The sequence below is a fragment of the Podarcis muralis genome, chromosome 5 (assembly GCF_964188315.1).
Source record: "Podarcis muralis chromosome 5, rPodMur119.hap1.1, whole genome shotgun sequence".
Taxonomy (NCBI): domain Eukaryota; kingdom Metazoa; phylum Chordata; class Lepidosauria; order Squamata; family Lacertidae; genus Podarcis; species Podarcis muralis.
Genome location: NC_135659.1, coordinates 21,013,169 through 21,029,863, shown reverse-complemented (window position 1 = coordinate 21,029,863; position 16,695 = coordinate 21,013,169). Strand labels below are relative to the sequence as shown.

At 40.1% G+C, this 16,695-nt stretch overlaps 1 protein-coding gene across 4 annotated transcripts in view; it reads left to right on the top strand.

Moving 5' to 3' along the window:
• DENND1B (DENN domain containing 1B) overlaps positions 1-16,695 on the top strand; it is a 180,010-nt gene that overhangs the window by 62,367 nt on the left and 100,948 nt on the right. For all 4 annotated transcript variants that reach the window (XM_077928357.1, XM_028732552.2, XM_077928358.1 and 1 more), the window contains exon 5: positions 9,605-9,718. In XM_077928357.1, the coding sequence (XP_077784483.1) occupies positions 9,605-9,718 (114 nt within the window). The remainder of the gene's footprint in view (positions 1-9,604; positions 9,719-16,695) is intronic.

Here is a 16,695-nt window from a genome sequence, read left to right as displayed (position 1 = left end):
TGGAAAGTATGGTTTATTTATTTTTGGGAGACTAAAGTGATGTGTAGCAGAAATGTTTCAGAGAAATTAAGAAGCAAAGTGCTTTTCCAACTGCAGTCTTCAGTTTATAATCTTGTCAGTGTCTTAGATTTTCAAATATGCCTTTAGGCTTTTAATGGAAAAATGTATACTTTTGCTATTAATATACTGTATATCAGAATAGACTTCTTATAACAACATGTGGTCTTTCAGTTTGCGCCAATTGAACTGGAAATGCATTGGTATAAAAGAGATAACAATATGCTTTCTTGATAAAGGTGGCATTGTAGCCTAGTTCAATACTTGGATATAATTTTGTGTTATGAGTAGGTATTAAAGAATCTTCAGAATAATTTCAGCAGACTTTACCAGGAATCTTTCCTGCTTAAGCACTGTTGAACTGGAGTTGAATAAACATACAACTCATCTGGGCTGTTGTGCCATGTCTATTTATTTCAGTGGCAGTGGTGCAGAAGAACTTACTGGAATGTATCTTGAAAATGTGCAAACCCAGATGTGCTCTGAGAGTTAGTTTTAAGAATATTGTATGGTTAAAAATTTCTAATTTCCTTACATTTGCTTAAAATATCCACTGTAGGGCTGCAACATTTAATCACTTGGCTAGAATAATTGATCACAAAGTTTCCTCACTTTATAGATTTTATAAAAAACATGAATTATTTTGAATACAGGTAGTTACAAAAACCAGATGTGGCAGGTGCTGTATTAGAAGTGTCATTGCCCCTTTACTATCATGCCTCTTCTATAATGGTACCCGTTGTGATGTGTGCTTATTTAAAAACAAAGCGTCCCCCCCCAAAAAACTGCTGTTTTTTTCACATGGAAATCTGGAAATCTCTGTAATTATAGTTGATTAAATTTCATGTGATTAGTAGGCTATGATTTCTTTAATCAGGTAAGAGCCTTCCTGTATAGTATCATTCAATGGGCAGAATTCTCCACAATTCTTTAATCCAATTGAAAGAAACTCTTATATTTCTTTCTGATGGTGAATGCCCCTAACCCACACATTGAGTTTCAGTGCCAAGCAGAAATTTTAATCAGAATCATTCATATTTAAACCCAACATTCTCTCAACTGCAGTACACTGTTATGCCACACATATTGTAGCCCAAATTGAATTTTGGGTGGATTCACAGGTCTTATCCCCCACCCCCAGTGCAAGCAGCCGGCATAACTTATTTTGGATAGATTTGCATATTTGGTTACTTTGAGAATGATTCCAGATGTGTACAGATAGGAGATTTGGAAGGCTTCCAGACATATATTGCTTTGTGACTTCAACATACCGGACTGATGCAGGCTTAAAATCTAGATAGTTTAACTGTGCTTAAACTACATCTCCTGGATCCCACCCAAAACATGCAGACAGAGGCTCTCACTTGTAAGAAGAAAGAGAGAAATCTTTAGTCAGGCAAGTAATGGCCCAGGCTCGGCAGCAGATACAAACAGGTAATTGAAGTCAGGGTCTGAAGTGGTTTGGAGACTCATAAGCAACAGGGAAATGGTTAGAGATAGCCTTGGTTAAGGTTGGTGCAGAAAGGCTGTCAAGGGAAGGGCTGGAAAAAGTTGAGTGTGAGAAGAGAGGAAGAGTATCGAGGGCAGGCCCACTTCTGTGATCCTCTTCTGAGCTGTGAAATATGGTTAAATGCCTGGAAGATACACCTATATTGGCCCATTCATATATAAACTCTGACTGAAGTTGATTGACAGTATCAAACTATGCTTAAAAAACAGGTAAATCAAGATTCAAGAAATGGAAGAACTGGAATGTTCAGAAAAGTAGGGCAGAGTGAGAACACACACACACAAAATATCATTGCAATATCCTACCTAGAATGATAGTGGCACGTTAAAACACTATTCTGTTTTCTTGAGGCATCAGCTTTCATAGAGTACAGTCCACTTCATTAGATGAGCTACCTGAATTGAGGATGCCATCGTGCATCTGATGAAGCATGCTCTAGATCATGAGAGCAGATGCCACAAAATAAGCCAGTTAGTGTTTGAGGTGATACAAGACTCTGGCGCAGCCAGGATGTAATGGGAAACCATGGTTTCCTGTTATTTGACAAAGCTTCAGAGAGCCCCAGGCTCATGTGCTCCCCCTCTCCTCTCCTCTCCTCTCCTCTCCTCTCCTCTCCTCCTCTTTCATACATTTGTGGAAGAGATCAGAAGCTCTCACTTCTGATTTAAAACAAACCACAGATCTCCATGATGTCCATATTTGGAGAATTGAGTAGCTGCGGCTTTTGAGAATGAGCCAGGATCAAACTGTGATTTCAGATTCTGGCTTGTTGTAAAAGGATAGTTTAAACAAACCACATTAAAAATAATGTAATGTTTGCCTGCATGCCATTGAATCTAAAACTGGTAACGAAGGTAAAGCAAATGAAAATTAGGGACATTAAAAGCGCATGAGGCTCTCTTGCTGCCATCCAGTGGTTAGGATTTCGGTAAATAGCATGATTATACGAAGTAATAAATTAAAGAAGCTGAGAACAGCTCGATTGTAGGGATTTGTGTGAGAATAAATGCATAGCAACATTTTAGAGACATGTAGCATATGTATTCTTATAGATATAGACAGTATCTTTGTTGATGTGTGATTTCCATTAGCACACATTTTATTTTACACTGTCTTATGCTACAAAACTTCTGCATCATTTCCTATTACAATCCAAGAAGAACTGAATATTCTAAATTGTACATCATGCATATATGATGTACTGTAGTGTTACATCCATAAAAATGCAATACCTCAACAGGCAATTTACCTAAATTCCTATTTGAACTAAATGGAATTTTTCACTGAATAGTGGAAGATGCATTAACTGCAATATGGAATAGAATTTCAGCTTGTAGAATAGAATGTTGTGTTTTCTCAAAAGACATGGAAAGGTGCTTAAAGATAGAATTTTTGTTTGTTTGTTTAAATGGATAAATGAAATTAGGTGAAGTGTCCTATATCATTGAATTCATATATTTTATTTTATTAAGAGTTAATTACATGGAGTTACACCACATTATTCACCTGACATTGCATTCAAGGACAGAAGAGACTAAAGGCTGATATAGTGATTTTTAGGAATAGGAATCCACTGTTTCATCTCCAATGAATTACTACTTGCACATGCAGTGAACTGAAGTGGGTTTGAACAAATAATAATTTGAGAATATGGAATCATCAAGGTTTTCAGAGCCTCCCTGAGAGCTAGGAACTTGGAGCTGAAGGTTTTTTTCCTTCTAATAAACGAAAGACCAAATGGTCATCCTTGATATAAAAGTATTTTAAGGTCTGTTGCTTTTTCTTAACTTACAATACATTTTGTTTGCATGCTGCTCAGTTAAGCAAATCAATATAAAACAGCAGTTCTTAAACAGTTTTTTTCCCTATGAACCATTTGAAAATTGTGGAAGTTTGAGACAAATTACTTAATTTCTTCTCAATTTCAAAGCATGCATATAACATATTTTAATAACCATAGCTTTGCCTTTCTAATGCAATGAATATGTCTAATTTGTGAGGAAAGTTTTTTGAAGTCTATTTCCATCATCTGTAAAAAAATTAATCCAGTTCAGGACCAAGAATGGATATTCTCCATTGTTTTAGCAACTTTTCCATATAAGTTTTCTGGTATGTGCTGATTTGGTGTACTTCTCTTTATGAAGTGGATTGTGACAATACAGTTTAGCTTCCAAATTTTCTGGAGTAGTATTACCATGTTGGTGGGTTAAAAATAATAGCTACTATTAGCTATTTTCAGACTGTGTTCTATTGACAGCTACAGTTGAGAAGCACTGTTTCGTATGGTTCATATCTCCATCATCATCATCATCATCATCATCATCATCATTTATTTATTTATTATTTATACCCTGCCTATCTGGCTGGGTTTCTCCAGCCACTCTGGGTGGCTTCCGACAAAATATTAAAAATACATTAAAACATCAGTCATTAAAAACTTCCCTAAACAGGGCTGCCTTCAGATGTCTTCTAAAAGTCAGATAGTTGTTTATTTCCTTGACATCTGATGGAAAGGCATTCCAAATGGTAGGGGCCACAACCAAGAAGGCTCTTCCTGGTTCCCTGTAACCTCACTTCTTGCAGTGAGGGAACCGCCAGAAGGCCCTTGGAGCTGGACCTCAGTGTCCAGACTGAACAATGGGGGTGGAGACGCTCCTTCAGGTATACTAGGCTGAGGCTGTTTAGGGCTTTAAAGGTGCCCGGAAACGTACTGGGAGCCAATGTAAGTCCTTCAAGACCGGTGTTACGTCGTCTTGGCAGCCATTCCCAGTCACCAGTCTAGCTGCCGCATTCTGGATTAGTTGTAGTTTCCGGGTCACCTTCAAAGATAGCTTCACGTAGAGCACATTGCAGTACATGTCCATGACCTGTTCATATAATGTTGCAGCTTTTTGGATAGTATTCTAAGCTTTCAATCTAGGCAGGGCTCTGCTACATTTTTGTTCTAACCCGTTGAAATTTGGAGCCTGACCTATGGAAGGTAGATCCAGAAGTAAAAGTTAAAAGTATGCTCAATTCAAGGATGGAGGTGCATTTCTAGTAAATGTTTGAAGTATTAACAAAGTGAAAAAAATTGTATGGAACTATTTTTGTTCTGTTTGCTCTTCATAACATTGTTAGTTTGTGGGGTGGGTGGGTGGGTCAGTCTTCCAATTCTTTGAGTCTTTTCCCCAGTAAGGATTAAAATCTAGTACCAAACTAGACAATTGTAAGGCAGTGGCCTTAGCTGACCACTTAAGCACCAATCTTAGCATAACCAAATAAATTGCTCTGTGCCATAGGGCAAATGGGTGGGCCTTTCCTCTTCCCCCATGGCTGGTAGATAGAAGTGCAACGGGAGTGTAGTTGTATGTGAACTTAAGAGAAAGTAGTCGTAAGAATCTGGATACAGAGACATTGCTTGAGCTGATCTTTTGGGGTGTTAATGCTATGAGTCTCTCCATTTTATGCTCAGGTTGTATATATGTGTAAATAAAACCATATATCTTAAAAGACACCACTAACCTTCATTCCATGGAAGCCAAATCCTGGTAAGAGCTGAAACCCCTGGATTCTCTCACCACTAGGATATTGGGGTGGCGTGCAATAATAATGTTGCTTTTGTTGACACGCCTTTGTTAATTAATTTTTGGAGAAAAATGTTTGCCATGCATAACAAACATTGGAGAGATATGTGGCACCTTACTTGTATTGTAAAGAAATATTTAAGGTATGCAAAATACATTATTCTTTCAGCAGGGAGATCAAAAGTAACATGAAACCTAAAGCTTCATGTTGTTGTCACATTCCACAGTGTCACTGTACTTTTCTCATCCCTGTATAATGGCACTAAAGAATAAATATAATAATGGAACTGCCTTTTGTGGATCACATGAAGAATCTTATCTAGACAGGTTTTCTGCCCCCAACATTAGCAGATTCTCTTAGGGAACCTTACAAGCTTATCCCTATTGTTTCTCATCAGAAACCTGTATTGACGTATATGCTGCATTTTGTACAGGGAGTTTTCATTTAGCACTTATATCTAATAACCTCTTTATAGACCTTCTAACCAGAAGCTTAGAAGTATTAAAAAAATGTTTAAAGATGTCTAACCTTGTGGTTAGTGAGATTTACAATTTAGTTATGAACAGTTAGAATTTTATTTTATGTATCCCAGATCTGTTGCCACATACTTTCCTTGGATGATCCCATGTTCAAGTATACCATTATGAAATCTCTTGTTTACTCTCTTCATACAAATCATACTTTTATGAACTTCTGTCCTGTTCGTTTACAAATACTTACTGAACTACTGTTTTACTACACAACTTTAATTCTTATTTTAAAGCCAGCTTGTATGACAATTTACTAAATATAACATAATAATTTTCAGAGGAATAGCTATATTAGTTTGTTGCAACAAAACAGCTGTCTTGTGGCACCATAAAGGTTAACAGTTTTACAATGGCTTAAGCTTTCATGGACCAGAGTCCACTATTCATTAAATACATGGTGTCTATGGGCTATACATAACTTTTGTGCAAAAACATTCTCTCATATGAATAACTCCCCATTCCTAAATGATTGCACAGAGCCATAAATCTAGAAGAAAGTGCGTTCTTCCTCCAAGGCCAAACAACTTACATTTGATGCTGATGATGCGAATTTTCATACCTAAAGTGAGGAAATTCTTAATCAGTCTTCAAAGAAAACTTTAAATCACGCCTTGATAATGAACATAACAGTATAAATACTTTCGTTCACTGAAGAACATGTATATTGATTTTAAAACCTTATTCATATAATAGAGACATTGAAAGAGTGTAGGTTTGATGTTTATATACATTAAACATTATTTTTGAACAAAGAAGCAAGGAGAGGAGCATGTGCTGGAATATACGTTTGTGGGTTGTTTTGGGTTTTTGCCTTTGGCTCATTCATTCACGATAGCAAGGAGATTCTGATGAACAATTTTGAGTTTGCAGTATTATTATATAAATACTTTATTTAACCATTTGTATTTGTGCTCCAGTTCAAGGACTGGTGGCAATGCCAACAGCTTCTAAGAAGATTTTTTAAAAAGCAGTTTCCTTTATTAATTTGTTCTCTTTGGAGCGGCCTGCCTCCTGTTTATTACAGCTTGTGTTTTCATCTTTGGTTTGCGGAGACAGGAATTCTTACAAATCCTACAAAGGGTGGAATGGCCAGTGTAAGGCCTGCCTCTGTGTCAAGAGTGGGGAAGCTTTTTCAGCCTGTGGGCCACATTCCCACCTGTTTAACCTTCTAGGGGCAGCATGCCAGTGGTGCTTGTGGCCAGAGTCACAAAACCCCTACCCGCACACTCTTTCTTCCATACTCATACAACCATGGGGTGTATAGGGTGTTAGGAGAGGGGTAGTACCGCTTGTGGGGAAAACGTGCTGTAGAGCGAAGTGAGGGGCAGATGGGGCTCATCAACCTGGGAAGGTAACCCATCTAGGAGGAGAAATACTCTGACCCTAGACCTCTACTGTCTTGCGAGATATCTTTGAGAGAAGAAAAGGCTAAGGACAAAATGGTGACATGAGAAAACAATAATATCCCCAAATAACAAAGTATAAGAGTGGAGACAATAAATAACAATGCTTACCTGGAGGAGCGTCTCCACCCCCATCGTTCTGCCCGGACACTGAGGTCCAGCGCCAAGGGCCTTCTGGCAGTTCCCTCGCTGTGAGAAGCCAAGTTACAGGGAACCAGGCAGAGGGCCTTCTCGGTAGTGGCACCTGCCCTGTGGAACGCCCTCCCACCAGATGTCAAAGAGAACAACAACTACTAGACTTTTAGAAGACACCGGAAGGCAGCCCTGTTTAGGGAAGCTTTTAATGTTTGACGGACTATTTTATTTTAATATTTTGGTGGAAGCTGCCCAAATTGGCTGGGGAAACCCAGCCAGATGGGCGGGGTATAAATTAATTATTATTATTATTATTATTACTGTTTTTATCATGACATTGGATTAGAACAGAAAATGATAAAGGCGCACGAGCAGAAATAAAGCACAAAGGACTCTGTTACATCACTCAGCACTAGGTCACACTGTTACTTTTTAAGTGTGTCTCCTTCAGATCTTTGCAAGTTGTTCCATCTGGTCTTTTAATCATGCACTTATGAAGCATGGAGAGCTGGTGTAGTGGTTAGAATGTCAGGCTCTGACTGGAAAGTCCTATTTCAGATTCCTACTCAGCCATGAAATTCACTGGCATTGGACCAGTTACTTTCTCGCAGCCTAGCCTAGCCTGGTCCCCAGGGTTGTTCAGATGATAATGGGAGGTGGGGATGGGGCAGACCATGTATAGCATTGTGTAGCAACTGGAATATGGTATTCCAGTATAAGGCAGCTTCCTGGTTGTATGAAGGACTGTAAAGCAGGTTGCTTTTAAAATTCAGATACAGTGGTACCTCGGGTTACAAACGCTTCAAGTTACAGACTCCGCTAACCCAGAAATAGTATCTCAGGTTAAGAACTTTGCTTCAGGATGAGAACAGAAATCGTGCGGTGGCAGCGGGAGGCCCCATTAGCTAAAGTGGTACCTCAGGTTATGAACAGTTTTAGGTTAAGTACGGACCTCCAGAACGAATTAAGTTCTTAACCCGAGGTACCACTGTAATGGTAAATAACGATAAAAACTACTGGGGTCAAGTTGGAAATAGAATTCCGTGCTGAACCTTTCCATTTCCTCAGATAGTCTGTGAATCTTAGCTGGAGGGAGCAGCAGGCTATCAGAACTGAGGCAGCCAGGAGCCCAGGGCTCTAGAGGCCAAGCCCTACTGGGATGAGACCAGAATTTCTAAGGAACTGCACTGGCAGAAATTGCGGGAGGTCTGAATAAGTTGGGCAAATCAGACAGAGGTTGGGGACAGGGGAGTGCAGTTCTTTCAAAGGCAGCTGGGCAGCCAAATGACCGAAGCCAGAATGAAAGAACATTAATAGCCAAGCCAGGGGGAACTGATGGGGAGCCTGAGCCGGTGGAGCTACGCTAGAGCCAGGGAGTGTAATAAACATAATTTCTGTCTGCTTTCTTCAGCCTTGAGTTACTACTGGTAAAAGACCTTCGAAACTGATCACTCGGAACCTGGTTTTGATCCTGGATGCTCCTGATGGGAGCAATATAATTTGGAAAACTGCTATCGTAATAATATCTGAACACTTTTTAATAAACCTTGAAATGTAGTCAATTTTTAAAACTTTCAAACAGAATAAAGACTGAAGAATTATTCCTGCTATTCAATCTTTAATGTGGCAGGCCCTGGCAGGGGCAAAATGTGTGTGGGGGGAGGGGAGAGGGCGGGGGGGGGGGTTCATAGCCCTGGGTGCACGATTTTGAGGGGGCACGAACCAGGCATACCAATGCAGGGATCTCCGTCCTGCCCTGCCTGCTGCCGGGGTCTCTGGACCTGGGAGCCTGGCCTGGCCTCGCTACGGCATCCTGGGCCCCCTCACTGAATGGCTGCCCAGCCATTGGGGGGTGGCGTTGTCTAAGGGCCACGCCAGCCAGCCGGGCTCCTCCTTGCATGGTGGCAGGTGGCAGGTGGCACAGCACAGCCCCGCTTGGCTCCGGCAAGCTCTGTGAACCCTCCACGCCTCACCCCCACCCGGTGGCAAGTTCTGTTCACACTCCACCCCCTCCTGGTGTAATGCCACTGAGCCCTGTTTCCCTTGTTCAGTGTTAGAGCACATGCTCTGAATGTAAAAGGTCCCAGCTTCAGCCCCTGCTATCACAAGGTGAGGTTGGGACAGTCTGAAGCCCTGGGGAAATTCTTCTAGTCGGTGCAGATGCTACTTGTGCCATGGAGACATAGGCAAATTAACAAACAATTGCCTTTAGTAGTGAATCTAGGGTGAATCAAGTTGTCAGCCCCCCCCCCCCCCGGTTTTATAATGTTATAAAACTTTATCTTGTTTGATTTATTAGATTAGAATATTTTTTCCGGTTAGTGTTAGTGTACATACGGTAAATGAATTCTAAGCTCATCTTTCTGGGTTAGAACAGCCTAATATATTTCTTGTCCTCCTAGGGTGACCCAGGTTGGACAGCACTTTACCTTTGTGCTTACTGACATTGAAAGCAAACAAAGATTTGGATTTTGCCGGTTAACATCAGGAGGCAAAGTCTGCCTATGCATTCTAAGGTAAGAAGCTATCTACAACAAATTAGTAATTTCCTTATCTTATCCGACCACTCTCTCTTAGATAATTATTAATCATTGGCTGAAAATTGTCGATTTCTTGCTTATCTGAAAAACCTTTATGTGTCCTGGCCTGCTACCATCACAATGGCACTTCTTGACAAATATAAATGATTTTATTTACTTATTTTTTCCATAAGGTAAGATGCTTTAACGAGGTGTTATGAAAACGTACCATATCTGGCCTGGCTTGGTAGGAACTTGTGTAACTTTTTTTTAAAAGGAGAAAAAATCGACGCATAAGTTGCAATTGAAATTGTCCTAGGACAATAAAGAGAAGTATTTCTAGTGCAAATAAGTAGATATACTTCTCTTCCTTCCTGACCCAAAAGAAAGAAAAGAAGTTGCATCATAAGAAAGTATATATGTGAATTTTTCATTCTAAGCTTAGTCACAAGACTGCATTATACCCTTACTTTGCATCCATCTTGAATCAACGTAGACTGGTATTTGTGTTACAGCATTTTTGCAGCCCTGCTGGAAGCAATGCATTTTTGCAAAACATTTTCAGAAAGGACTGGGTGTTTGGCTGCTTCAGACAGTTATTGATAGGTCTGATTTCGTCCAGCCCTGCTTCTGACTTTCTGTGCCAGGGGCAGCCCATCCAAATTCAGCCTGTGTGTGTACAATACTATGCATATAAGGCCAAATCCAACCTTTTAAGGATTGTCTGAACTGACCCTTTGCAGTTGTCTCTTGTGGATGGATTATTGTTTTGTTTCCTGTTTTGCCCAGTTCATACTATGTCCTTTTGCACGTTTGTTAACATGATTCTGTTCTAGTATTTCACAAATAATAATCATAATCAAACCTGTATTTCACAAATGCAAAGAAGTGACATTTTTGCACCTTCTACAGTAAAAGCAGTGGTACTCTTTATCGTGGGGTATTTAGATGGGCTGACGCAGATGTAACACTGGCTCCACATGAGCCCATTGAAATACTAAAACTGGCGCTGGATGAATGTCAAACATATGACCACAACTTGAAGTGATCTTCTAGGCTGGTGCAGATGTAATAATGGTTTTTGTTCCTTGCACTTAAGAGATTTGAAACCAGTGTTGAACATGTGTTCTCTTTCTCCCATTTCCTCCTGTCTTAGGAACATATTCACCCCTCATGCTAAGCAGAATTTGATTTTAAACAGGATCTGAACCCAATAATAAATCACAGTTTCAAATCCTTATTAAATGAGAATCTTGGTTAATATTAGCTGTGACAAAGCTGGCATTCGTCATAACTATACAGGAGGATTCAACTTACTTCTAAGCGTTAAGCAAGCAGGAAAGGGTTGCTTATGTCCTTCTTGGGGCTATTTCTTTTTTGACCAGTTGCTTTTTCATTGCCACAGCATTTATACTGTTATGTAATCTATGCAATACCCTGAGGCAGCCAGCACTGGAAATGTCCTATCTAACATAGGTAACTGAATCCTCCCTCCATGAACATTGCACTTGTTATCTTGTTGCAAATTAGGCCTGTCTTCCCTCCAGCCCTCAGTTTTCATTTCATTTCATTTCTCTATAAGCCCTCAAGATTGAAATGTGGTTGTTGCCACATAGAAAATTATCAACTATTTATATTTGGAAGAGATGCTGTTTCTTGCATGTGGAATGTGAGGACTGATAGCTGAAAGCCTGCTTAGATTTTCAAATGTATGTGTGGGGTGGCATAAATCTTTTTGGTTTCTTTTAAACCAGAAATGATGTAGCTGTAGCTCTCTAGATGTTGCTGCCTGCACTATCTGTGGCCATTATGCTGAGTGGGACTGATGGGAGTCGAAGGGCCGCAGCTTCCGTAACGCTGTTTTAAGCTGTCGTTTTCAAATTCCCTCTCTGTGTGTCCTATGATAAGTATTGAATTCAGGGGTGGCTAATCTTTTTTTGATTGAGGCTCCATTAACCCATGGTGAATCAAGGGCTTGAATATTAGCACCCCCAAAAAAATAAACACCTATTGAGGGGGCTGGATACAGCCTGTGGGGCAGCTACTCCTGGCTTAATTCAATTTATTGCTCTGGTTGATTAATTTTCAGGACGTTTTCCCACCCACCCAACTATTTTCACTTTATAGGGCCTAGGAAGTAATAATAGGGGTTATGACTGGAAAGACCTGCTGTCCTACCCTGACATACCTGCCAAATAACCTCCACTAGGGCACTTCATATGAAAGGGAGGAAGGGAACAAGAAAGGAGGAGACAGTAGCCTACTGTAGTCAAATGTGTCAAGACAGGCAAGTTCTTGAGTCAAAGAAGGCTTGGTAATCAGAGGACAAACCTTGGTTGCTGCTTGTGTCTGAAGAGACCTAAACCATAAACCTGGGTTTGGATGACACACTTATCTAAACCATGGCTTAGCTCAGTGCAACAGCAGAATGACTTGCACGAGCAAAGGGGCTGTGATCTCCTCTCCAGAAGCCCACATGTTTGCCCTTTTGTGCTAAGCCATGGTCTGGCTAGTGTTACATGTGAACGGGACCAGTGAGTTGATGGTTTGAATTGGGTCAGTGTTTCATCTGTACCAGACCATTGAGAGAAGATGTCTAGAATGTTCACAATAAATAGGTAAAATAGCAGAATGCTTACTGTACGAAGAAGAGGGAATGCCTTTTGTGGGCCAATTTTTGCCATTCAACAAGAATTGCATACTGAAGCACTAATGTATTTTTTTTGTTTTTTTTATGAGCATGGAACTGCAGGAAGTGACTCATTTGCTAGTACGGTTCAACCATAGCAGAATTAGGAGAACACTTAATGGTAAACAGAAGTGCTATAAACAACAAAACACCACAGGCCAAGGTGATTAAAAATGTTATTACAACTGTGGATTTTCACAGTGAATGTTACCTTGTCATCAGTTTGCTCCAAAATAGATATTAAAACATAAACAGCACGACCACAATAAACTGCTTAATTAAAAGCCAAATGAAAGAAACATTTTGCCTCTTTAAAGGAGAGCCTGGGTGCCTGTAAACGCAGCTGAAAACAAATGTTCAAGCAACCTGCCATGCATATGAGCAGCAAAGGAAATGGAGAAACTGCTTGGAGACTTGAGCTATCAGTGGTCGTACTAAAGCAAGAAGTGACAAAGGAAGATGGCAGGCCAACCAGTGGCACTGCGATAGATGTGGGAAGAAGGGGACAGACTTACAAAGATGAACTATGAAGTAGAGGACCAGTGATACCCTGGAGAAACCAAGTCAGGGCAGCTAGCCAGAAGAGTAAGGCTGATGTACTAGGAAGCAGCAGAGCTTATAGAGTGATCATTATTTCATGGAAATTAGTTTACTGGGGTTATTAAACCTCAGAGTCGTTCATGACTGGACCTAATGGTCAAGGGTCCCTTTACCTTTATGCAACCACAGTGCAGAAATTTGCCATATAGTGGATGTAGTCTAACCTTCTTAGGTTAGGTTATCAATGTTGATTAATCTCCATGTTAAGAGGCAGTGTATTTCTGAATGCAAGATTCCGTGGACAAACAGCAACACAAAGCAATTGTCTTCATGCGTCCTTGCCAGCTTCCTAAGAGCATCTTTCTGGACCGAGTTACGCTGATCTAGCTAGATCCTTCTTATATTCTTAAGGCACCAAATTTCCAACTTTAATTGAATGCTTTAGTTTTGGTCTGTTATTTTGTAGAAGTAACTGCTCAAATAAAAAGTGGCAAGCTATAATTTTTCAGCAAGCTTTAATAAGAATACTGCCATTATTCCTTCCATTGTGACAATTTCAAATTTACAATGCAATGCTAAATGCTTACCAGGCCAGCTTTTTTTTTTTTTTTTTTTTAAATACTCTGTATGTATCGTTTGGAAACACATCCATCTTGTACTCTTGAGGGCAGTGGGGGAAAATAATTTGAGTGTAAGGAATATATTTAAAGTGAACAGGTCTCTTCTCTGGTTTTTAAAAATATCAGATATTACAACCTTAACTGTGTTATTGATGGGCTCTGAAGAGATGCAGATTGCACAAAGGGAAAGACAAAAGCAGATAATAGTGAACTGAAACATAACCGAATCCATTTGGATAGTCATGTAAGATAGTGTATATCTTTATTTATATTTAAATCTAGAATGTCTATTTTCTGCCATAAAAGGCACCGAAAGGAACGGAGCACAGATCCATAACAGCAATAAAATTGAACACTGTACAATCAGCCTCTGCATAGCTCACAGATCAAACAAAGATGGAAAAGTGCATTCCTGTCCATAGCTATGGCTTGGGTGCCTTAAAGCAACATCAGGAGTGCTATCAAGGGACTTTGACCCCCAACAAACACACAGTGCAGATCAGTGCACCCTACACCAATGTGATACAGATTTAGTGCACCCTTCCATCTGAGGGTTGGAGCTAGAGATGCACTAGCGAAAGAAATTCTGGCAGTGGCTCGGTTCCATGAATCATTGTGCAAGAACTAGTGCAAGACGGGATGCAGTGCCTTTTTCTAACATGCTTTTTGAGAGGGGGAAGGCAGTGGGGATCTTAGCCTGGTGCTGACACAGCGTCAGTAGCGTTGAATTGACTCTGCCCGCACCCAGCTACCTGCTGCCTTCCCCTCTTGGTAACTGGCAACGATGCAGGACAGTGGGAAGTCAGGTGAGCAATGTCATGCTGCCTCACCAGTCACTACTGTATCCAGGGGCCAGCAAACTTTTTCAGCAGGGGGCCGGTCCACTGTCCCTCAGACCTTGTGGGGGACTGGACTGTATTTTGGGGAAAAAATAGAACGAATTCTTGTGCCCCACAAATAACCCAGAGATGCATTTTAAAATAAAAGGACACATTCTACTCATGTAAAAACACTCTGATTCCTGGACCGTCCGCGGGCTGGATTTAGAAGGCGATTGGGCCAGATCCGGCCCCCAGGCCTTAGTTTGCCTGCCCATGGTATATGCCCTTGATTGCTTTTGTTAATTAAATTCTGCCCTGGGGATTTGTTGAAGGGGAGGGTATAAATCTCTAAGATCCATTTAAGAATCTACACCATTTTTTATTTTATTGGGTTTTATAAACAAGAATAATGTTGCACAAAGAAGTATACCAAGTTTTCTCATGTCATTTGAATATCACAAAAATAGCATAATAAATGTGGAAATATATCTACAACATACATTTCTTTGTTAGTGGTCATTGTATAAGTTCTTGGTTCATGAACTGGTTTAAACAATTAGGAAGAAAAGAGGGGAAAGAGGGGGGAGGGGGAATAGTGAGTGGAGTGGGGTCGGGTGATCTACACTGTTTTGAGGAAGAAAAGTGAATTATTATTTTTTTGGAAGGGTAAAGAAAAATCACAATATGTTGCAAATTTACCTCACCAGGTTCACTTTATTGGCTACTATTTTCATAGACCACTATAACTCGCCTGGGATTCTGTCGCTTAACAATGGCTGCTGTGTGTCGCTTCGGTCTTTATCAATATCTGTGCTCGATACCTTTATAGTTGGAAAAGAAGAAGAAAGATGAATCATTTCGCTCTCCCCCATTGCAGCTACTAAAATGGAAGCCAAACTGCAAACGGATACGAAATGGCAATATAAACAGCTTAAACAGCACAAGAGGTGGCTAGAACTTTCTGCAGGCTTTCTGTGTGTTGCTTTGCAGCATAGTATTTTCCATTTGTCTTCCTCTTCTGTGGAGCTCACAGTCTGGATTCCTGCTGTTGCCGAGGCTTCTACAGAACCTTTAATCTGCCCTTCACTATTTAGACTGAAAAAGATGTCTCAAGTCCTGTTTAACACACGTTTTGCTATGCTAAATTTGCTGTCTAAATTTAATTTTTCACGTTAATGATGGTGCAGACTTGAGAGTTCCAGTGTAAATTACTGGGTTAACTTTGATGTGCCATTGTTAAAGAACAGTATGCTTTGGGGGATTTTTAGTTTTGTTTTGTTAATACTCCCTCTCGTAAGAAACCAGGTATATATCTTCCTAAATGCATGAAAATAATTTGACTGGGTTCATTTTGTTAAACTACTGTCTGTGTCTCTAGCTGACCTTATGCATCCTGTGAAATGCAGACGGCATCATTAAAATTTTCAGCCTTGGATTTGATTAATGAAATTTTATGACTGTAAAATTGTCACCTAGATTTCTAAACGAAATGTTCTAATAAGGTAGACAGGTTTATTTGGGAAGCCTTTGTAGTTCTTCATCTCAGACTGTGCTTGAAGCTCTCCCCCCCCCCCCCCTTCTTCCTTTAGGCAAATCCCTCAGAAGCAGAATGTTTCAATTTTACACATTTTGTGTCAATTTTCCAGACAGAAAGTAGCCCCTAGACATTAGACATTTAGCTACGGAAAGGCGGTTTCCTTAGTTTTATTTGATTACTAGAAGTTAGATTCCTGCTGATAGTTCAGGACTGTTAGTGGTTACCTGACTGTTTGACAGAAAACATTTCCTTTCCTTTATTTAACCTTTGACTTGCGAATATAAAAGCTTTATCAGAACTGTAGTGGAAGCGCAAGCGAGGTGGAAGTCTACTTAGTGCAACAAAGCTGAAGAATGACTTTGAATGAAAGCCTGAGCGCCTGCCTTGTGGCTCCTTGGATTAAAAGAATATGCTAAATACGTTTTTAATTAGCAATGAAATATATGCTGCCGTTGTTTATGTGACAGGTAAGGGCCACTCTTTAGGTAGGACTGAATGCATTTTAAAAGCATAACACTTCCACATCCGCGATTGATTCTGCAGATGTCATTTTAAAGATTTTGTGCTTTACATGGCAGGCAGGAAATTTGTTGAAGCACTCTCTGAATTATTGAAATTAGGAGATACTGATTAAGCCAGTTTTGTGATCCAGCTTTTTCATGGTTTCTCTGCGTTATGCATTGTACAGAGGTGACCAAATCCTAATTGGCTTCCTCTCCTCAGCTGTATTATTGTGTAGCATAATCATTATTCCTGCCTTTACTGTG